At 40.3% G+C, this 22,717-nt stretch overlaps 4 protein-coding genes across 7 annotated transcripts in view; 3 read left to right on the top strand and 1 right to left on the bottom strand.

Annotated features, from left to right (window-relative positions):
• Positions 1 to 238: 238 nt before the first annotated feature.
• On the bottom strand, positions 239 to 1,639 carry rpain (RPA interacting protein). Its single transcript, XM_049743969.2, has 7 exons — positions 1,418 to 1,639; positions 1,150 to 1,341; positions 1,010 to 1,082; positions 786 to 897; positions 655 to 718; positions 433 to 573; positions 239 to 345 (listed from the first exon to the last, which is right to left on the bottom strand). The coding sequence occupies exons 1-7, from the start codon at positions 1,487 to 1,489 to the stop codon at positions 316 to 318; spliced, it is 684 nt and encodes a 227-aa protein (XP_049599926.1). The 5' UTR covers positions 1,490 to 1,639; the 3' UTR covers positions 239 to 315.
• A 745-nt stretch (positions 1,640 to 2,384) lies between these two features.
• On the top strand, positions 2,385 to 8,237 carry LOC125983068 (cyclin-dependent kinase 5 activator 1-like). The gene is made up of 3 exons (XM_049743949.1): positions 2,385 to 2,852; positions 3,818 to 4,435; positions 4,789 to 8,237. Exons 2-3 carry the CDS (start codon positions 3,920 to 3,922, stop codon positions 5,278 to 5,280), a joined length of 1,008 nt encoding a protein of 335 aa, XP_049599906.1. The 5' UTR covers positions 2,385 to 2,852; positions 3,818 to 3,919; the 3' UTR covers positions 5,281 to 8,237.
• Positions 8,238 to 9,131: 894 nt separating this feature from the next.
• Positions 9,132 to 20,683, top strand: LOC125983034 (vesicle-fusing ATPase). 3 transcript variants are annotated; one of them, XM_049743876.2, is made up of 22 exons: positions 9,184 to 9,266; positions 12,476 to 12,493; positions 13,723 to 13,808; positions 13,983 to 14,082; positions 14,163 to 14,202; positions 14,550 to 14,716; positions 14,795 to 14,905; positions 15,032 to 15,107; positions 15,353 to 15,508; positions 15,590 to 15,789; positions 15,870 to 16,035; positions 16,163 to 16,237; positions 16,410 to 16,597; positions 17,060 to 17,155; positions 17,239 to 17,395; positions 17,465 to 17,598; positions 17,734 to 17,880; positions 17,970 to 18,104; positions 18,279 to 18,392; positions 18,469 to 18,524; positions 18,658 to 18,705; positions 19,060 to 20,683. In XM_049743876.2, exons 1-21 carry the CDS (start codon positions 9,255 to 9,257, stop codon positions 18,686 to 18,688), a joined length of 2,265 nt encoding a protein of 754 aa, XP_049599833.1. In that variant the 5' UTR covers positions 9,184 to 9,254; the 3' UTR covers positions 18,689 to 18,705; positions 19,060 to 20,683. The 3 variants fall into 3 exon arrangements, with proteins under 3 accessions (XP_049599835.1, XP_049599833.1, XP_049599834.1); XM_049743878.1 differs by lacking the exon at positions 12,476 to 12,493 and having other exon boundaries at positions 9,132 to 9,266; XM_049743877.2 differs by lacking the exon at positions 18,658 to 18,705 and having other exon boundaries at positions 9,185 to 9,266.
• Positions 20,684 to 21,108: 425 nt separating this feature from the next.
• LOC125983058 (thyroid hormone receptor alpha) overlaps positions 21,109 to 22,717 on the top strand; it is a 30,204-nt gene continuing 28,595 nt past the window's right edge. Inside the window, exon 1 of one of the 2 annotated variants that reach the window (XM_049743930.2) lies at positions 21,109 to 21,301. The gene's annotated coding sequence lies outside the window, so the exon portion shown is untranslated. The remainder of the gene's footprint in view (positions 21,302 to 22,717) is intronic. The other variant, XM_049743929.2, reaches the window with a different exon arrangement.

Raw genomic sequence — 22,717 nt, 5'->3', positions numbered from 1 at the left:
TTGCTTGGACACCACTGGTTTAATCTATGGCACTTAAGATTAATGGCAAAAATATAAACCATCAAAAAACAAAACATAATTTTAGAATTTCAAAACAAATGATTTCTATCACTTTATTGCCTCAAAAAAATGAATATTCATCTATTCAACAAAGGGGATAAATCTAAAATTCCCCAACAGACTTTACATAAGGTGTTCTAGGATGTTTTGTGAACCTTTTTAGTACCAAAATTCTGAATTAAATATAAAAATAACCTTTATTTGAACAAATATTTACATATTCATAAATACAAATATTTTTTATGCTGTTCCACGTCATAGGATGATGGAGAGGTAGTCACAAACCTGAAAGAAGAGTTAAGAGAAACTATGATGCTCCAATCAAATGGGTAGAAAAAGAGCAAAGAAGAATTTTGGAACTAAATGTTGTACCTTGCAACTTATTAGCAGGTTGGGAGAGGCATCTAAATTTGATGCTAATGAAAAAACAGGATTGGAGGAGCAGCCTTCCATGTGCTCGGTAACTCTGGATTCGAGAAGTTGCCGTAGGACATCTGCAGTGATGTTCTTCATCTAAAGACAGTGTACAACATAACACAATTTTAACAAAACAAGATGATTTCAAGAGCTTTTAAAATGTATATATACATATACCTTTGTATTTATGTACAATCCACATGGACAGGATATGAAAAGACTGTTGATATTCAAGTTGCTCCTAGCAAACACAAGAGAAGGGTTAGTCCTCAACAAATATTTAACAATCGTAATCGTATTTTACTTACATATGGCAGATGGGACAAATAACATGAGCCACTTCCATTCCTTCCACAACAGATGATATGTACTGCTGCTCAAATTGTTGGTTTCTCTCGTACTCTTCAATAATAGACATTTCTGAAGTATTAATGGAAAACAGATAGTGTTTATGAATACATTTAGTATGCAGTTTTTAAGTGTTCTCCTTGGGGTTAATCACTAGGGCCATTATAAGTGTGCAAGACATTACCATAGGTCAGAAGCTCCTGCTGGATCTCCTCTAAAACTGCCAGTTCATCATGGTCCTTCATAACGTTGTACAACTGTTTGGAAAGAGGTCACCGTTTAATGATTGATTGCAATTGATTGCATACCTCAGTGATTGCATACCTCTGCCATTCCCTTTGGACCCCATAAGGATGGTAATTTCCGATCTTCGGACTGCAGCGCGCTCCATTCCTCTTCCATGACCTCCTGCACAATGAAGGAGGTCGCGGGGCCGCTGCATTTGGAGCTCTCACCCATCTTGCGATATCGGTCGAGCAATCTCGACCTGCTCCCCTTGAGCCTCTCTACGCATCGCTGTAAAAAAAAAAAAAAGAAGAAGATAAGAAGATAAACACCTTATGTTTACGCTGGAATTCTTAATGCACGCCACCTTGCGGTATGTTTCTTTCCACGGCGGGGTTGTTCCCTTATAAAGCGAGCGATGTCTCTGCGAAGACTCCATTTCAGATGCATGAATACAACGTAGCTTGAGCGTGAATCGTTGCCTTGTCTTGTAAATTGTCACTCGGACAAGACTCCTGCAACAACAACTCTGAAACGGTTTTAATACCGTACAGTGACCCGGATGTGAATGTGTGCCGACGCGCGTTGCATTGTGGGATATAAAATTCAGTACTAGACGAAAGAAAAGCGTTTTTGTAATCCCTGAAAAGAAAGTGAAATTAATTAAGAGCACATATATTTACACACATGCAAATATTGTTCATGTATGAAATAATATTTTTGTCACACCTGGTTAGGAAATGTTTGGTCCTATATATTTAGCCCCCCCCCCAGTTGGTCTGATGAAAAAATGTGGCCACCTGCAGCATTTAAATTGCCCATATAGAATATATTCATTAAAAAATTATGACCATTGCAGGAAGCCATCCCAAAAAATTATACCAATAAAAAATTGATGTAAAATTCATTTTATCCATTATATCTGATATAAATTGTCATCAGCGAATGAAATAAACCTTGCACTCATCTCCCCAGATTTATCTTCCACTATAGCCGCCTCTCCTCCTCCTCCTCCTCCTCCTCCTCCTCCTCCTCCTCCTCCTCCTCCTCCTCCTCCTCTTCCGCCGCAGCAGTTGTCACAACACATCTGCTCGGCTGTGTCAGCACCCCGGACAGCGAATGTGTTGTGATAGGCCGGAACTAGTGGACTACCAATGACTTAATCCGCCTGCATGCAACACAGACGGCGAGAAGAAGCATCAGCAGCATCAGCATCAGCATCAGCAGCCAGAGCAGCATCCTCTCTCCAGCCAATCAAAAGGCGGCATTTCCCTCCTCCATCCAACCCGAATAACTATAGACTCCCGCATACTCCCCCCCCCCCCTTCTCTCTCTCTCCCCCTGTCTCTCTCTCCAAGATTTTCATCGCCAAGGGTAGACACAGATGTCTATTTTTGGAATTTGTAGAGGCCATTTACCCCTTGTTTTTTAGTCTTTTACGCATTTTTTTTATTTTAAAATATTATTTATGTTTTGCGTAATGTATTTGATGTGTCTGGGCAATTAATAACCGAGGCCGTGTCGATTTTCGGGTATCAATGGACGACATTTTCCAACGTGCTTCCCAGCACATCTCGCTATTCTGTTTCGTGCATTTGCATTTCATTGAGCACAACGGCAAGTTTTCGTTTTAGAGATGAAATTAGGGAAAAACGGTAGACCCCGGGGACGAGAGCATTCTGGCCTGTAGCGTGGGGCTTTTCACGGAACGCATCACGGCGATTTGCGTGGAAACTGAACAGGACGTCTGGGATTTCTACAAGGCTCCATGGATCGGGCGAGAAGAGTCAATTAGTGATCAGGTAGGAAATCGGGACGATTTCTTTTTCATCACAATGCAACAGCTTATTAACATAACAAATGATTATCGATCCATAATTTATAATACAAGAGCGCCAATACAAAATGCAGGCTGTTTTATGCGTCTGTACGTTTGTTCTCCGGCAGAAATGCGCATGAAGTCAATCCCGCAATCATTTATTGCGGGGCTATTCTCTTCCACATTATGCATGTATGACACAACGTGATGTTTCTGCTAAAAGAAGAGGCGGGGTTGTCTTGTTTTCTAGGCTTCCATTTTGAAGCTAAGATGGATGCTTGCGCACATTTTCTTCACATGCCTCCGTGGCCTAGCTTGATTCTTATATAATACCGATAAGTACTGCAGGCCAGTGAGTGCTATGGCGAACTGTGCCACCATAGATAGCATAGTCGCCAGTCCAACACAGGAAGACAGACAACCATTTCCTTTCACATTTGCATGGAAAGTCGAATTATCTACCTTTAGTATGCAGTGACCAAAAGCCATAATATTTTTAGCGAATTGTTCATGTTCTTGCAGTGCAGCACAGTGTCCTAGATTTGCACGTCTGCACAATTTCAATCTCGGCTGTTTTTAAATGATTGGCTGAAATGGACACAAGAAATTGACAAAAGACCATATATACCTCAAAAGGACCTTCTAAATAAATACACGAATATATAAATATTACAATGCACGAATTACAGTCATTATATCATTCACTGTGACTAATTTAAATAAAGAACATGCAGGGTAGTCCTTTTTCTTGATTATTGTGGAGAAGCTGGAGGCTCCTCAGTTGTCATGGTAACTATGAGACTGTGAATCCCAGTGGAAAGCACTGTCTATTGTAGGGAGCCAGTCTGCACTAAATATTGGGATTTCACAGCTCAGAGGGAAAATGGCAGATTGTCAGTGTTTTCAAATGTATTGTAAATGCCTTATGATCGAAATCTCTGCTCACAGATTCACCGAGGTGAGACACTTTGGTTCTTCTCCAAACAAGGAGGTTCCTCATCGCTGCTCATCACCACCAGTCTGTCGCTCTGCTGACCCTCGCCAGGCATCATGGGTACAGTGCTGTCCCTTTCCCCCAGCTACCGTAAGGCAGCCCTGTTTGAGGACGGCCCCCCCACAGTGGGTCACTACACAGCAGTCCAGAACAGCAAGAACGCAAAGGATGCTGCGGCAGCTGCTGCCAAATCCCTCAAACGCCCCTCCATCATCAGTGTGTTGCCATGGAAACGAATTGTGGCCGTATCAGCCAAGAGGAAAGGATCCAAGAAACTCCAGTCGGACGGGGGCGACGGCGGGAAAGGATGCTCGCCGGACGTCGATGACGTCATCACCTCTAATTCGGCTTCGAACAGCTTGAAGCTGAAGAAATCTCAGTCCTGTGCAAATCTTTCCTCTTACTCTTCCAACCAGGATCCCTCAGCCACCACCTTGACTACCTCCTCTCACCTCCCCACCTCCAAGACCCTCATTAATGTAGCTACAGTCGCTGCGAAAAAGAATTCCCTAACTGGCTCCGGGATCCAACCTTCCACTGCGGTTGGTACGCCAAAGCGTGTCATTGTTCAGGTACCGGACTATTTCTCCAATATTTGAAAACCGAGAACCACTGGGTTTGCGGAAGGGGAGGGAGTTGGCCGTGGTCCTATGACCTAAATAATTTGTGTGCCACAACAAGCTATGCTAACCAAATGCTATGCTAATAAATCAATGACCCAATGACCTAAATAATTTGTATGCTACAACAAACTATGCTAACCAAATGCTATGCTAATAAATCAATAACCCAGTGACCTAAATAATTTGTATGATACAACTAGCTATGCTAATAAATCAATAATGGAACATAACGATTTGTTAATCACTTAGCCGTACCTAAATTGTTGTATTCCCTTTCCTCCTGTCTTCATCCGATCCCTCAGGCGTCCACCAGCGAGCTGATGCGCAGCCTGGGAGAATTCCTGTGCCGTCGTTGTTATCGTCTCAAGCGTCTCTCGCCGACCGATCCCGTGCTGTGGCTGCGCAGCGTCGACCGCTCCCTCCTCCTTCAGGGATGGCAGGATCAGGGCTTCATAACACCGGCCAACGTGGTCTTCCTCTATATGTTGTGCCGCGACGTGGTCTCCGCCGAGGTGGCCTCGGAGCGTGAGCTGCAGGCCTCGCTGCTCACGTGCCTCTACCTGTCCTACTCCTACATGGGCAACGAGATCTCCTACCCGTTGAAGCCCTTCTTGGTGGAGGCCGAGAAGGAGGCCTTCTGGGACCGCTGCTTGGAGATCATCAACCGCATGAGCGGCAAGATGCTCCAGATCAACACCGACCCGCACTTCTTCACCCAGGTGTTTGCTGACCTGAAGAATGAGAGCAAGAAAGAAGAGGAGAAGACCAAACTCTTTATAGGCCTTGACCGATAAAAGGAGGCGGGAAGGAGGAGGGGGAAATAGTTGGATGCGGGAACTAAGATATGATAAAGACAGGTGGACTACTGTAAAGCTACTTTGATCAAATGCTGTTGTCTGGCGTCTCCAACGTGGTTGTTAAGAACGAGGAGGCACCCCCAAAAAATCTTGCCCTGTGTGTTAAACCTATTTTAACTATTGTTATTGTAATACCCCGCTTAGTGGATTGAATTGTCTCTGATGACTTCTGTGATCGTTTGGGATCCATCATTTTTAATGTATATTTTTCGGCCATTGTTAAATTTGATCAGAAGCTGTTCCTCGTATGTTGTTGGAAAGAAAAAAAAAATGGCGCTTGGTGATCTTGTTGAAGAGCCACTGATGGTGTTTTGTTCGAAACGCCAGACAACATTCATTTCTATAAGTATGGATGATTAATATAAACATACAGGATATTGATACCACATTGCATGAGGTCACATCATAAAGTATGTCATTGCACATGACCACTTGCTTACTGCCAACTCCACTTAACCTTTTTCCAATGTTCATGCATTCTAAGCTTATTGCACTCATCAACACTGGCTGTTGAAACTTTAAAAGCATACGATCAAAACCAATATGAAATAGTCGTGGCATTACTCAGAAGGTACAGGTTTTTTTTTTTTAAACCAAATTTGGTGTGCACATGTGATTTCGTCAGAAATATGGCCCAGCGGTAAATGTTTACATAAATTCATGAAAGAAAATGCAATAGAACCCTCTGATGTATATCCAGATGGGATTTTATATAATAACTCCCCATCCTCCTGCACTTTGGCCAAATAGGTCCATATTGGTGCTGGTTTGAATGACAACAGGAAAGAAAGTTTTTTTTTTTATTCAAAAAGTGTGAAAGTAAAAGGTGTTGTAAACCACTGGCCTGTTTGAGCGAAAGGTAAGAAGTGAAAAACGTGACCTCTTTTTCCTAAATGCTGCTACCACTTGATTGGATCTTATTGGAAATGACCAATATGCTACTTTAATCCATTTCTAGCCCTACATAGATTGATATGAATGCAAATCCAACTCAAATATTTTATAGTACTTTCTTTGAGATGGTAGGTGTGCAAATTGCTGTATGAAAACAATTCACCATAATGTCTCTCGATAATAAGGTAGCCAAACTGTGAAGTCATCATTATTTCATTCCTTTTTATACAATCTAAACTTCAGACACTAACATACACCATCTTCAGCAAATTGCATGTTTTCATAGGCATGCTGTTTTTTGCCTGGGGATTTGCAGAGCACAAAGTCCAATTTATAGACGGGACATCTCGTGACCTTCGGACCTGCTAATGAACAAAATGTGCGAAAACATTGGGCTATGCTTGGTTGAGTGATAATTAGAGAACACACACAGGGAATCATTTTTCATGTGTGAAGATTATTATCACCTCCAGTTGAAAAGCGGAGTTGTCATTCCCTTCAAAATAAGGAATGTGGGATGGGGATTTGATCAACTATTTAAAAGTAATTTTTTTAGATATTCTCTTTTTCTCCCTGTCTCTCGTTGGCTGAATGTTCCTTAATGATCATTTTGAAAAGAAAAAGATCAAATGTTCCCAATTTTTTCCCATCACTACATCTAGTCATGACAAATGTATTTTCCCCAATCTTCCATTTCTTAAAACTAACACTAGTCAATATCAAACAATAAGGAAATATCAGCCAAGACATCTAAAATAATCAAATTGCCCGGTTTTTAATCTTTAAACAGGCTGCTATAAAGGCTGACGGTTGATTGACGTGTATCAGTCTACGGATTTTGAACCCAATTCGAAGCAAAGATTCTGAAGAACATTTGAAGAACAAAATCAGGGCAGAATCCATAAAAGCTTATTCGAAGTGATGTTTTTGCTCTAGTTTTGTATTCTGGTGATAGACCATGCTGCAACAACAATGTAGCCCAGATCCAGAATCTGAACTCATGTGACCTCATATGATTATGCATATGAAGAATTGTTCCATGATGAACACACTTGACTTTCCTGTTTTAGATGAGTTGGCTGGAAAACAAGTAGCATTTGTCTAAATGACAGCGATATTATCCTTAATGATACAAAAGCTGAGCAGCATTGTCTCATTGAGTTATATGAAAGCACATAAGCGGGAACACAATATTTATATCCTCAAATGGTGTATGTTTGAACTGTTTCCACATGTCAGATTGATTTACTGTCAACTGTGCAGCCATCAAACCCAAACACAGTCAATATTAGCCTCAAATTTGTTAGTATCTATAAATAAGACGCCATTGCCAAATCACATAATGTCGATATGGTTTATTGTTATGGTTTGTATTAGATCAGATTAATACAATTTCTTTTTTTCAGAATATATATATTTGAACAGGACTGCTGTGGCTTTAGAGTTCAATGTGATACACAGACTTTAATGTGAAATGTTCTCCAGCACATATGTCACAGAATTGATTACGTTGTACCATGCAGATGTAGGAAAGAGTGATTGATGATGTGCAAAAGATATTGTGATTTTTTTTTTTCCTTCTCTGGAACTGAATCCACCTGCTTTGGTGCAAAACACACAAAGAAAGACAATGTTTAAAGGACTACTTATCTTCTGAGAGGACTGGATTTGGAACAGAAGACTTGGTTAACACCCCTCCCACCCCTCCCAATCACGTCTCATCAATTATGTGCCATATTTTATCTTGCAACACGTACAAGACAAAAAAAAATTGTGAAATGATGATGATAGACTTACCGGTAATATCTTCTTTTTTTGTCCCCCTTCCATTTGTGAAGCATATTGTGTAACAAGAATCTTTGTTCAAGTTTAATGCTACTAGTGTTACGAGGATACTGATGCTGCAGTCTGTTACTTTGTGGATGTATGAATATGTATGCAAGAAAGAACAAAGTGATCAGCTGTTACAAGTAATTTCTATAAAAAACATTTACAAGCAATTTGGTTTGTATTCATTTAATAGTGGTGCAAACACACTTTGTTAAATTGTAAGTACAGAACAGTCATTCATTCAACTAGAGCCTGATTTATAGACAAAAAACAACTTAATGAAGTTGGGACTGTGTAAAATGTAAATAAAGACAAAATACAATGATTTGGAAATCCCTTTTAACATTTATTGACTATCAAGAGAAGATATTTAATGTCCAAAGTGATGACTTTTGTAAATATTCTTCCATTTTTAATTTTTCAGGGACATCCCAGCCTATTTCAGGAGGACAATTCCAAGCCAGTACTGGACTGGCTTGCCCAAAAAAGACCAGCAGAGGTCCTCAGAAAACCTTGATGAAACCTTTTAAGCCACAAGGGGCAAAAAGTGAGCTACATGACTCAGCAGCAGACATCAAGCTAAGGCCTAGTCATAGCTATTAGTCAGCTAGTTTCCAAAATGTTTTTTCCAGCATATTCAGCCATAATGAATCTTGAGAATAACAAATCAAATTATATAATGATTTGATATTCAGTTTTCCTTGAAAACATTGCATAAAATTGCAACGAGGTATATTGATATACGTTCTATCAATAAACCTTTAGAGATGATGAGCGTTGAAACTGTTGCTGCTGTCCGTGGTGCTGATACACGCACTGTGAATAGCAGTGCGCGTGCACATGCAAAAACCTATGCGTTTGGAATCCCAATTTTATTTATTTATTTATTTATTTATTTATTTATTTATTTATTTATTTATTTATTGCATATTCATACATGCACGTTTGACGTCCACATGTGAGTGTGTTGGCACGTCATACAAACCTGCTCAAGTAGGCGGGACCAGAACACGTCAGCCAATGGGACAAATTTAGTTGTCATGTTTGGTTGATTCAACCAATCGGAGAGGAGTGCGCTACGCCTTATAAACCCATCTGCTGTCGAGCCCCTGTGTTCTTGTCCCTCCGTCTTATGAACCTTCTCTGACCGCCACTACAGCATCACTGATCCACCACAAACCGTGAAGATGGCGGCCCGGGTAAGAAAAACTAACACTCGATTGTTATTTTTGCTGTTTTAGACGAACAGACGCTTCCTGCTTTTCAGGTAAAGTGTGCTGCAAAATGTCGGACTATCGCTGGCTCCGATAACATCGGATGGAACCAAGCGAATGTCATTGCTGGTGTTATATATCTAGATAGATTTATTTATTTGATTTCACTCGATTCTGCAGCCTCCCTCGCGTGCTTGCAATGGACATATTCGCTACGCGTGTATATAATCAAGTCAAAAATGAACAGAGCCTCGTCAGTCAAAGGAGTGTGGCCGCCGCTTAATCCCGGGGAGCTGCTTGCCCTTGAGCCGACGTTGCTGCTGCGTAAAAAGCGCTCACTGATAATAAGCTCCCCTTCCACTGCATATAACATAACGGTGTGCATCCTTCTCGTGTGTGCACTACCTCGATAGTGCCATGCATTGTCCCCTGTGATGATAATAATATGCAGGCAGTATTGTGCAGACAGTTGTCTTCATTCTGCAGGGTTTTTTTTTTTTATGCGCACAGGAGACGCCTTTGAGGGATGGCACAGCATAGCTGTGCATTGACTTAAATCCATCTTTATCTTACGTGCTGTGTGTAGGCTATATCACAATCGTGTTATTATAATGGCTGCTTTCTTATGGACAGAGTGCATGGTTGGTTTTGATAGTGTCAAGCTCACATTGTGTATGTGTGTGTGTGTATATATTTACACTACCGTTCAAAAGTTTGGGGTCAATTTTGTGTTTTCCATGACACACACACTTGCATCCCCCCCAGTCTGATTTGCCCTCTACTGTGCTGTCGCCGGGCATACTATGCTTGGTCAGTCATCACACAAACAATTCCAGCAATGGCATTGAAAAATATAAAATGAGTCATTTGCTTTCATAAATTGATGATCTCCCTCACATTCTGTTTGCTAATATGATCGTAATGATTGAAGTTGTTGTTTAAGTCTGCTGATTGACTTGGAAATGATTGTTTTATAATTAAATTTGTTAGTGATACCACAGACCTAAATGTCAAACACATACCCCGGCAAAGACGATATCCAAAATATGATTGCTTAAGGGAAACGTAACTACTGGTTGTAAATTTGAGTCAAAAAACTGTCCCCTGTTGCAAAGTCAGTTGCTCCTGAGGAGCCTTTCCATCATCTTTCCAAGGCTGGCCCTGCTTGGAAGAATAAATTTCCTCAGTAGAAAGAAATCTGTCTATGCAGGAGTAACCACTAAATTTACAGTCACAAAAACTAAAACTGTTATAGATTCACACATTATCATTTAATCTGTGATTCAGCGATATAGGCATTACCGGGTGTCACATCGAGTTGTAAATTCCTTCTAAATTTGAGTGCTGAAAGGTAAACAAAAAAAAACAATGAATGAAAAATCTCTGACTACTCAATAGTGTGGACGCCCAGCGTGGGCTTTGTTAAGTGGATTACTAGTGCGTGTCAGCTTGTTGCCCAGAGACTGAACGCAGACCAGTGTTGGGAAGTGATAACAGCGTTAATCAATTCAGGTTCACCTACCTCTTGACAACCTTTCCCAGCTTGATCTAAAAGCATCAAAGACAAAGCGAAGTAATTATGTCCAATTTTTTTGTGTTGCAAATGGGCGAGCTGCAAAGAGTGAGTTGCTGCCAACATAAATTTTGGAATCTTCTCTTGCCTTCCTCAGCTTCGGGGTCGGTTTAACCTCCTACTCAATCTATTTTATGGCCAAGTGAAGAATTGCGGAGGCTTTCGAATTTTAGGACGCGACTGTTGATTACATTTACCAAGCAATCCCAAATCTTTTTGTTATGTTTTTGTTGACAAACGATTAAAAAAATTTAAATGTGGTGTTTTTGGGAAAGGGTTGAAATTCTCTCTGACGTTTTTTTGGCAGCCTGCAAGCCAGGCCAATTTTTGAAAGATGCTTTCATCAATAAGGTCATCATAGTGCATGTGAGTGAGCGAATGTGTGTGCCAACGAGAGCGACGACTAAATTTAGACTGCCCGTTTGCTGTCGGGCAGCAGCGACACACAAAAATAACACACTTTTCCCTCGCAAACACATTAGACACACAAAGGACATAGTGGAGATTGACACAAACAAACACAAGTACACAAACAGTTTGTGAACATCTGTGTGTCTGGCAAAAAGCTGTTTGCATCCATCCATCCATCCATCCATCCATCCATCCATCCATCCATCCATCCATCCATCCATCCATCCATCCATCCATCCATCCATCCATCCATCCATCCATCCATCCATCCATCCATCCATCCATCCATCCATCCATCCATCCATCCATCCATCCATCCATCCATCCATCCATCCATCCATCCATCCGTGCTCCACCCTAATCCTGCAGCACTGATCGTCTGTGCAGACATGTAGATGGATCAGCACCATGAATAATTCAGTGGGATGTTTCGAAGTGAGATGTTGAGAATGAGTCAGAAGAGGTGATGAGGCCACATTGAACTCAAGGCCTTTTTACTTTTGAGTCTCTTCCTCATGCTGTTTATGAAATGAATTCATCTAGTTAATTTCCCACCGGTTGGTAAATTATTTTGTCGGACCTCTAAGCCAAAGAAAATTGAATCGGAGTAAAATGCTTTCATGGCTTAATAAAGACAATGTGTTGCAATCATATTGCTTACCTGGGGATTGCATAGCTGGAGACTTCACGAATTAGATTATTTATTTGTTTGTTTGTCTGTTTAGTATTCTCTTATGATTGCTACAATTTTCTCCCTGAAGCTAGAAATCCAACTTCGTAGTGATTCATATTTTATGTCATCAAATCAAATGATCCTGTCTTTAATTAAAAATGAACATGAACCCTCTTTGGAGCAGATTCATCTGATTATTTGTGTTTCACCAATCACCATATTTATACTGTTGTTGCTTTTTATTTTTAATGTGGGCAAAAAAGAAAATGCACCTGCATGGCGCCTTGCATATGCAATCGGATAGGAATGAAACAGAATTGGGCAGTTTGAAAAAAAATTCTTAGCATGCACACCCATCATCTTTGGCCTTGGTGTAAATTCCACGTGCAGTACATCTGCATGTATGTGGCACGCATGTCAAATAATCCATACTTGTGACTGCATCGAAGCTTTTCCACATCTTCACCGTAAGTCTCCAACTATCTCAAAAACTGTCTTCTGTCCTTCCTCTCTGCTTGCCTATGCTGGCGCCACAAGGTGGTAATATTTTTCAAGGTATGTATGGAAACACAACTGCTAATTCCATCAAAACGTGGTACCAGTCCAGTACTAACTTCCTTTTCTGACTCCTTGTGGAAACGATATGCTTTTCCCACTTGGCAACTATGTAATTGCTCTGGGAGCGCTGGTTGCAAAGAGGAAGTGCGCCACTGTAGGCTTGGATTCCTCCTGGGCAGGGACTAAGTCATTGTGTTTGGGTCCCACTGCATCAGAGCCACTCAGTGTTGGAGATGGAAATCTATTCTATTCTATTTTATTTATTTATTTATTTATTTATTTATTTATTCATTCATTCATTCAGCCATGCTTCCATTAATGTATTTATTTATTATTTTGTTCATTCGTTCGTTCGTTCGTTCGTTCGTTCGTTCGTTCGTTCATTCATTCATTCTCTGATGTTGTCACCTCGTCTACTGTCAAAAACGAGTAGCTGCATGCAGGGTACGGACTGAAGATGCAAATTAGTTGTCATGGATTGATTTTTTTTTTCTTGCTTTGGATGATCTGCAATCTCAGCTGGCCACCTTTTTTTTTTTTTGGGTGTTTGTGTGATCTCCAATGTGCTTGCGAGGGTTCACCACATGATCTGGTTTACTAACATTCCATATAGATGAGATTTAGATTAATCGCTGACTTCAAACTGGTCGTAGGTGTGAATGTGAGTATGAATGATTTTTCTTTGTCAATCATAAAATCCATTCTGAAGTGTTGACGCGCTGCAGCTCCGAGTGTCAATAGAACTTAGTTCTCCATCCAAAATCAATTATTCCTCCTAATCTCATCAATGAATGAAAAAAGTGGTATCAATTAATATATACTTTTGTTGCCGCTGTTGGATTTGCCTGCAGTAAACCTATTTTATTGTCAGAGCCACTGTTGGATATTTTAATGTAGTTGCCGTGGTTACCATGTCACATGCTTGGGCTGCAGTAATGTGCATTGGAATTTATCCATCTGGCTACCGAGTCAATTGTGCTGTAAAAGTCTTTGCATTTGATTTATCAAGATAAAAATGGATGAAAACCTACTGCCATAAAATGCGCTTTACAGAAAATGCTTTTTATTCTAATGAAACCTACTGTGTGATAAAATGATAAGTAGGAAAAAAAAAAAAGTGAATGCAGATTTGTCATTATTTAAGATGCAATTTTGCTATGATTGCCAACTAAACCTAAATGGGCTCTGCTTTTCATCAAGTGTGTTTCATTTACCTCTCTTTGCAGACCATGCAAGCGGCACGATGCCCGACAGACGAGTTGTCGCTGACAAATTGTGCCGTGGTCAGCGAGAAGGATCTGCAGTCTGGACAGTGAGTTGTCATCATTAATCAGCCCACTCATCTTCTTCCTTCAGTAATAAAGACATCAACACTGCAGTCTGAATAGATTTAGTACTTGCGATTATTATTTTTGATACGAGTATTGATGCTTCTAATACAATTTGTCTGGAGAGCTATTCAAGATTTTATCCCTCTGCTGTACAGACACGTGACTGTGAAGACCACGCCCAACCACAAATTTGTGTTTACAGTCAAGACCCACCACACGGTGGCACCTGGTTCAATTGCATTCAGTCTGCCACAGGTACTCGCATAAATAATCATATTTTTAACTGTTTCCTTCATAAATTTTAAATTGTGCTCTTTGCTTTATCTGTCTTGTAGCGAAAATGGGCCGGTCTCTCTATCGGCCAGGAAGTGGAAGGTACTATTACACTCATGGCAAATCAGTTAGCAAAAAGCTTTTGCACACCAAATGGATTACGTAATGTGCTCAAGTAAAGAGATTTATTATAATGAACTAAGAGGTTTTGCTGTGGTCAATGTGGAAATAAATTCCCAAAAGTCAAGTATTCAGCCTGTCACCTGAGGGTCCAAGTGTATTTTAAGGAGGGAGGACAGTGCCCACATGCCCCCCCTCTAGTTCCGCCAGTGGTGATTATATAAAATGAATAGTGTAATTTATTACAATAAAAATGGAAGAACATACTCATTAAAAAAAATGTGATGGATTGTTTTGTTATGGTATTAAAAATAATTGTTTGTCTCTAGTGTCCAACTACAACTTTGACAAATCCAAGCAGTGCATCGGTGCCATGACAATCGAAATTGACTTCCTGCAGAAGAAGAGTACAGACTCTTCACCGTATGACTCAGACAAGATGGCTGCCGAGTTCATCCAGAAGTTCAACAGCCAGGCCTTTTCTGTCACACAGCAGGTTTCGGATTATTTCTTTTGAGGCAAAAGCATGTGGACTTTATTTTGATATTGCAAATCTGTCGTATTTGTCTCTTAGCTGGTGTTCAGCTTCTGTGACAAACTTTTTGGACTGGTTGTCAAAGACATTGAGGCAATGGATTCCAGCATCCTCAAAGGTGAAGCACCCTCTGGAAAGAAACCACAGAAGGTACGGAATGGTTGAGATAGTTTGACATTCAAATTAAGGTTCGAAATGAACAACAAATAAATCAATCAATATTGTTAATGTATTTTCAGGTCATCTTATTTGAAATGTTGATTTTTTTAATGACAGATTGAAGCTGGGCTGCTGGTAGGCAACAGTCAGGTGATTTTTGAGAAGGCAGAGAGTTCATCCTTGACACTTGTTGGTATGTTTCCTATTTGAAACAATTGAAGCATTATTAAATCCATGAAATAAAAAATATGTATTAATTATGAAGAAAAGAATGAGGGGGAAAAAGCTTTAGTTTTTAATGCTATGCTACACCGGTCTCTTCCTATTGTCTCCACAAGGTGGCAATGTGTTACAGTGAAAGAGTTGCTACATCTATCTATATTTATTTGTATATGTATTTATTTTATTGTACCAGTACTTACTCTTCATTGTATGTAGGTAAGGCAAAGACCAAGGAAGCACGTCAGACAATCATCAACCCAGACTGGAACTTTGAGAAAATGGGCATTGGAGGTCTGGATAAGGAATTCTCTGACATTTTCCGGAGAGCGTTTGCTTCCCGAGTCTTCCCCCCAGACATTGTGGAGCAGATGGGTGAGAAATTACCTCTTTTTTTGCTTGTCATTTGATTTTGTTTGTTTCTCATGAATTGTTCCTTTCCTTTTCTGTGTCCAGGCTGTAAGCACGTGAAGGGTATCTTGCTGTTCGGACCTCCAGGCTGTGGTAAAACCCTAATGGCTAGGCAGATTGGCAAAATGCTTAACGCCAGGGAGCCAAAGATCGTCAATGGCCCTGAAATCCTCAACAAATATGTGGGAGAGTCCGAGGCCAACATCCGCAAGTTGTTCGCCGACGCAGAGGACGAGCAAAAGAGGGTGTGTAACTTACTGCTGTGATTTACATTTTAGAAAATCAACATTGACACGTCTGACCTTTTTATTTTTACCTTCATTAGCTGGGAGCTAACAGCGGCCTTCATATCATCATTTTTGATGAGCTGGATGCCATTTGCAAGCAGAGAGGCACGGGTGCGAGCAGCACGGGTGTGCACGATACTGTGGTCAACCAGCTCCTGTCCAAGATTGATGGTGTGGAGCAACTTAACAACATCCTGGTCATTGGTAAATAATCTTCTTGTAGCGAAAGTGAAACATCTGTTCATTGTGATTGACTGCTAACCAGTCGGTGAACTTCATTGAGGACAAGCAGAGTAAAAAATGGATTGATCGCTATTCCTGTTTTGACCAGGGATGACCAACAGGCCTGACCTGATTGATGATGCCCTCATGAGGCCTGGCAGGTTTGAGGTCAAGATGGAAATTGGTAAGTGTCCCTAAAAATCTGAATGGGTTTGTCGACATAGAAAATGAATGGATGGATGAATTAAAGAACAACTCAATTATTCCTTATTGTAATTTCTAAGACAAAAATGATTTGTTATTATTTCTGATGATTGTGGTCGTTCCGTTTAAAATGCTTTCTCTTATCCTACCAGGTCTTCCTGATGAGAAAGGCCGCGTTCAAATTCTCACAATTCATACTAACAAGATGCGAAACTTCAACCTGCTGGCTCAAGATGTCAACATACCAGAGCTGGCATCTGAAACCAAGAATTACAGTGGAGCAGAGCTGGAGGGACTGGTTAGGGCCGCCCAGTCCACTGCCATGAACAGACATATCAAGGTCAGTTTGCCTGTCAATAATGAGGCTTTTAAAAATAGTGATTTTCATGATGTAGCTCGTTTTAGGGCACTAATTGAAATAATTTTTTATATATTATATGTTATTGATTCAAATTGTACAACAAATGTGTCGGCTTTTGATTGTTTGGACACATTGCGGCCCTCATGCAAACCATGGCGGCCATTTTGTTGCGGAATGTCATTTTATTGCAGCTTTTTAAAGGCAGGTTCATGCGGTTCATTGGTTGATTGGATTGATTTTTCTCATCTTGTTTCTTTTTTACACCCGCCATGAGATTGCACTTGAGAGGCTGTAAAAGATTTTTGCCGCTCCAAAAACACTAATATTCCGTTTGGAGTTTACAATATCATTTTTATGGGCGCTTGTGATGGTGGTGGAATAGAAATGAAATTCTTCTAGCTGAGATGCATTTCTGAGTGACTTTTTTTTTTTTTTTTTCAGGCTACATCTACAGTTGAGGTTGACATGGAGAGGGCAGAGAAGCTGCAGGTCACCAGAGACGACTTCTTAGGATCCCTCAACAATGATATTAAACCAGTGAGTATCATCATCTCTTTTTAAACCTCAGATGCAGATTACAATTTCATTATTGTTGAATAATTCCTCTTGTTTTTCCCCAGGCGTTTGGGACAAACCAGGAGGATTACTCCAACTACATCATGAATGGCATCATCAAATGGGGTGACCCAGTTACACATGTCCTCGATGATGGAGAGCTGCTGGTACAGCAGACCAAGAACAGTGATCGCACACCGCTGGTGACTGTGCTACTGGAAGGTGAGCATGCTGTAAAGATGAATACATTCAGTTGGTTCATAATTTGTGGCTTGTCAAATGTACCTCCAGGTCCACCACACAGTGGAAAAACAGCTTTGGCAGCCAAGATTGCAGAGGACTCACAGTTCCCCTTCATTAAGCTCTGTTCTCCAGACAAGATGATTGGACACTCAGAGATCTCCAAGTGCCAGGCAATCAAAAAGGTTAGTGCCGCACTGTTGGATCAATTGTGGCAAACAAATCAACTGTGTAACTTGAGAGAAAGAAACAAAGAGCAGTAAACAAAAAACACTACAATCACTATTTCCCCAAAAAAAAAATGTTCTTCTGTATTTTAGGTCTTTGATGACGCTTACAAATCCCAGCTCAGCTGTGTGGTGGTTGATGACATCGAACGTCTCCTCGATTATGTCCCAATTGGACCGCGTTTCTCCAATTTGGTTCTTCAAGCCTTGTTGGTGCTCCTGAAGAAAGCACCTCCCAAGGTCAGAAAAAAAACCCCAGATATGAATAGAAAATGAATCTCTGAAATAAAATATATCTGTCAGGGGGCTTTAATTGATTTCTCCTTCAGGGTCGGAAGCTGCTCATCATCGGCACCACCAGCAGGAAAGACGTCCTGCAGGAGATGGAGATGTTGGATGCCTTCAGCACCACCATACACATACCTAACATCTCCACTGGGGAGCAGCTTGTCGACGCTTTAGAGGTATGAGCAAATTGACGCCGGCATTTGAATGAATTACGCACGCTCTCGCCGAGAGCTTGGCAGTTATTGAAAAATACAGAAATATAATAACCTTGTTTCCCCAGCTAGGGAATCAAATGCCAATTTTGCAGATTCTTGCAGACATTCTGCTTTTTTTTTCTTTTTTTTATGCAGCTGTTGGGGAGTTTCTCAGACAAAGAAAGGGCCAGCATCGCACAGCAGCTTAAAGGAAAGCGAGTTTGGATCGGCATTAAGAAACTCCTCGTGCTTATTGAGATGTCGCTGCAGGTACATCGTAATTAGTCTTTCATATGTATTTATAGAAGATAAAAAAAAAAGTGACATTTCATTTTATGATCTATAGATGGACCAAGATTACAGAGTGACCAAGTTCCTGTCTCTGCTGAGAGATGAGGGGGCGTGAGTATAGCGACATCTATCAATTTAAATATATTCATTTTCCATCCCTTTTCCCCCATTACTTTCTACATCGTGTGTGCTTGTGTATGTCACTGCAACGCCTTTCATCATCAATCATTTTATTTTGCATCAGGTTGAATGAAGGCAATCAAATCCGAATTTAAGCTGCCACTCTGTACCGGTAAGGTCAACAACAAACAAGATGGAATTTTTAGACTAACATACCATTAGAATAGCAGCCATAAGGTTGTCGAGTCTTTTCATACTGCATTTAAAAGTTGCACAACCACAATGCTAATGCTACCAAAAAATTTGCATGCATGCTGTGATTCGCTTCACATAAACAAATCAAATGGTTTTGCTTTAAAACAGCCTTTTCCCTTAAGTTTTGGTGTGTTTGCATGAAAATCATGCTTGTATTATTATTATTATTAAATATAATGTTATTTTTGGATGTTTTGTGCCAATAATAAAGAAGATGAACTATATTATGAACTGTAACCAGACAATTTTATCTTCATCTACTATTTTACAGTGGTCGCAGCTTTTATGAGTAGAGTGGCTTCAAAAACGCAACAACTAGCCACAAACAACGTGGAAGAGAAGAAGTCATCCACCAAGTCATTCCTCCGTCCACCTTTCTAAATACGCATCTGGTAAAAGACACTATACAACCCCCCCCTCCCCTTCTTATCTCAGCATGTTTGTATCGGGAATATCACCAAAGTATATTTGCCGTCATATCATTGCAATCTACGGGAAATTATACTGTTATGAAATTGTTATCTGTAAAAATATTGCAATAGATGATTGTAAAAAAAAGCTGTTTTGTGCATCTTGGGGGAAAAAAAAAGCTATCTGTTTTTAGCTTCTTGTGTAGTATGTTGTCTTGCTAAATTATAGTCAGTATGATGCTGTGAGTACAAAGAGACAATAAGAAGAGAACGCCATTAAAATGGACATGAATACAGTGCTGATTGCTTGCTTTGTGCAGGATTCTAGTGACCATGTAGTGGCTAAGAAAAAAAGTACTTTGTTCCGTATGTACTAAATGTTAAACCTTGGATTTGCTGTAACTTGTCTATGGCTTAAATCAGTGTAAGCCCAAAGTACATAGTATATATTAACACAGACAGTATATTGAGAAAGATTTTTCCCAATTTACTTATGTATGTAAACAGACTATGACAGTATGATTTGTTATCCTTTGTTCTTCCAAAGATGATCAGGTTCGTTCTAGTGGAAGTTGGATTGTTGATTGTCCGTTATGTGCAGTTCAGTGCGGTTTAGTAAAGCTAGCGTAGATTTGGCATTGTCAGTGTTCAATACAAAAAAAAAAAAAATCTGCACTTTTAAGATGGATATGAAACTACGGAACAGGAAAAAAAAATAGTGCTAAATTGTTCTTCATGAAAGCTTGAGCTAATGTCGATTTGTGTGCATGTGTTTGAAGCTAAACGCTGCATGTGTATGCATATGAACGTGTATACGTACACATGGAGACTAAATTGTACCTGGGACAAAATGAATATGTATTTTATTGTATTTTTTTATGAGTCAATCATTTTGTCACACAAGGCAAATTTCATTTTGGAGGACACAGATTAAAGACAAATTAATAAATCATGTGCCACCTTTCTAGGTAAAACAAAACATTGTACCTACTTTGAAAATAAAAATGTTACGTTCTGGAGCTGCTTTGCTACATTCAGCAAAGTATGTCTTGAATCTGTGCAGGGTACAATCAAATTTCAAAAGTTAACAAATATTAAGTAGCATGGCCCCATTTTTGTCCAGGCTAGATTTATTAGTTTGTTTTAATAATTCTGTTGGACCATGAAACAAAATGTCATTATTATCAGTCATTTCAGTGACCATTGTTGGATTATTTTTTTTCCGTTAACGCAAGGGTAACAATTTAGCCGATGCGTGTAGTTGTGTATGTGTGATGAAGAATTGACCCACTTCATTCAATTAATGTTTACTTTATTGTCTTTTAGCCCTTGTGAATTGTATTTATTGCTTAATGTCCAAATTTTAGTTTTGTTCGAACCATTGACAATATGTATGTTGATGTTTGTGTGTGTGTAAATATATATATATATTCTATTTCCAGATGTATTATTGCAATAAAAAGCACAGATGCACAGAAAAAAAAATCCTGTTGTGTACTACTTAATGAAGCAAGCTGAAAGAGGCCAAGTTTCGGGTGGAACCAAGTTCTTGATGACCCATCACACGTTTTTTTTTTCCTGACCAGTGCAAATCCAGCTTGATGCATGCATGTTAGACCCGGAGTTAATTTTGCATATGCATGCATACCAGGGTATTTTAAAAAGGGTGGTTTGTGCCGTTGTGGGCGTGACCACAATCAATTCCTGCCAATCAAAAAGTGTCTATATATTTTTTATAATCTGTTTAAAAATGATTTAGTTCCTGAAGCACCAAAGTTTTCCTTCATTTCTAAATCCCGTTGCTGGGGTAAAATACCGCGTCATGTCTCTTTAATTCCGCCGTGAAACCATCGTAGTTCCTTGCTCCACCGCTGGAGGGCAGCTCTGAGCCTCGAGACGAATCATTCATAGCCGAGGCAACCGTGCTCTGTCCTGACCTGCATTCGGCGGTCCGTACTGACTGTCACTCTACAGGCATGGGGGAGGACGCAACGCATACACACGGACGGCTCGTGGCGGCACAAGCTTTGACACTTGCGGGCAAACACGCGCCAGTCAACGGTGGGCCAGCTGGGAGAGGCTCGGACGCTTTTTGATGACACGGTAAATGCACCTCCTTTTTGCTATTCGTACCGTGTTTTTCCGCCGCTGACGCTTTCTGGAGGCGATCACGCAGCTTAGATTGCAGCTACGTGGTCTTATGTGGACTCCACCTTCTCGAGATCTTTCAGTGACGGCTGCACTGTGTACATCGGGGCCGGTGTGCAAGGTGAGCGAGTGCTGTCCTCACGTCAACCCACCCGCTCGCTCGCTCGGCCTGGCCATGGTAATATGACCTAAACCGGAATGTATAAGAAGCCAAGAGCGCTGACACCAACTCAGTCTGTCACCTACTTTGCGCTTCCTCGTGTGTGTATGTGGAAACGCCTTGAGACTCCGGCGCGGATGCAAAACAACGCAGTATTTTTGCAGAAGATAAAATGGGAAATGGCTGTTGCATGAGTGCAATGTTATGGAATCCTGCAGCAACAAGTCTGCATTTAAAATAAGAATGTATGATGATGTTGACAGTGTAAAAAGTAGTCCGTGTTTAAATGCGCTTTCATTGGACAGTAAATATACTATTTGTGTATAAGTGTAGAAATGTACACGTGTTGCATAAAAACAACACTTAATATATTGTAATTGAATGCTTTATGCAAAAAAAAAAGTGCTGTTCATACTGTACATAACATTATGGCCACCATGCTGGTAAATACTGAGAGCTGTTATTAATAATTGGATTACCTCATTGAGGGGTCTTTAAACTTGTTGAGAGCTGTGTGGGTACAAAGGAGTGTGTTGTTTTACAGATGCATTTGATCATGTGTTTGCCTTCAAAAAACATGAGCGTCTTGTCAGCGTGTGAGAAAATGGAAACATTGTGTTTCTCCGTAGGACATTTGGTTGGTGCAATTTAATGCAGTCGACTATTCTATAGGGTCGGTTTTGTTAACAGGAAAGTATTCTTTTATTTTTTGCATTTTTTTATTGGAGACCCATATAAATGTGCTTTCATTTGTGTGTAAATATGCTCACTTTATTATACACACAGATCATTAACCAGAAAATTTGATAACCAGTGACAATCTGAATATTGTCAATTTTGCAATTTTTATTTTTGGCAATCCATTCTCACTTCCTTATGCAGGCATGTAAATTGTAGTTGTGCTCCATGCTGGCTGAGTGTTTGGCCTTCTTTGGTGGCAAGCGGACCATGCCTCAAGGATTGGCAAGACAAACACAAGGGCAAGAGAAAATTTGCTGAGCACATGGTAGCATGTTTACAGAGAAACGTTCCGATAGCAACCGGCCTCTATAAAAAATCATGGCGAGCAATCTCATTGCGGCATGTTATTTGATGACTAACATGCTGGAAATCTTTTTTTGCCATGTCACAAAAAACTTTTGCGACTTTAGAAGGTTTCACTGCCCTCAGGAAGGAAGCACAATGTGTGTTAATCTAGCTGTGATTTGTCT

The sequence above is a fragment of the Syngnathus scovelli genome, chromosome 16 (assembly GCF_024217435.2).
Source record: "Syngnathus scovelli strain Florida chromosome 16, RoL_Ssco_1.2, whole genome shotgun sequence".
NCBI lineage: Eukaryota > Metazoa > Chordata > Actinopteri > Syngnathiformes > Syngnathidae > Syngnathus > Syngnathus scovelli.
This window is presented reverse-complemented; position numbering and strand designations above follow the sequence as displayed.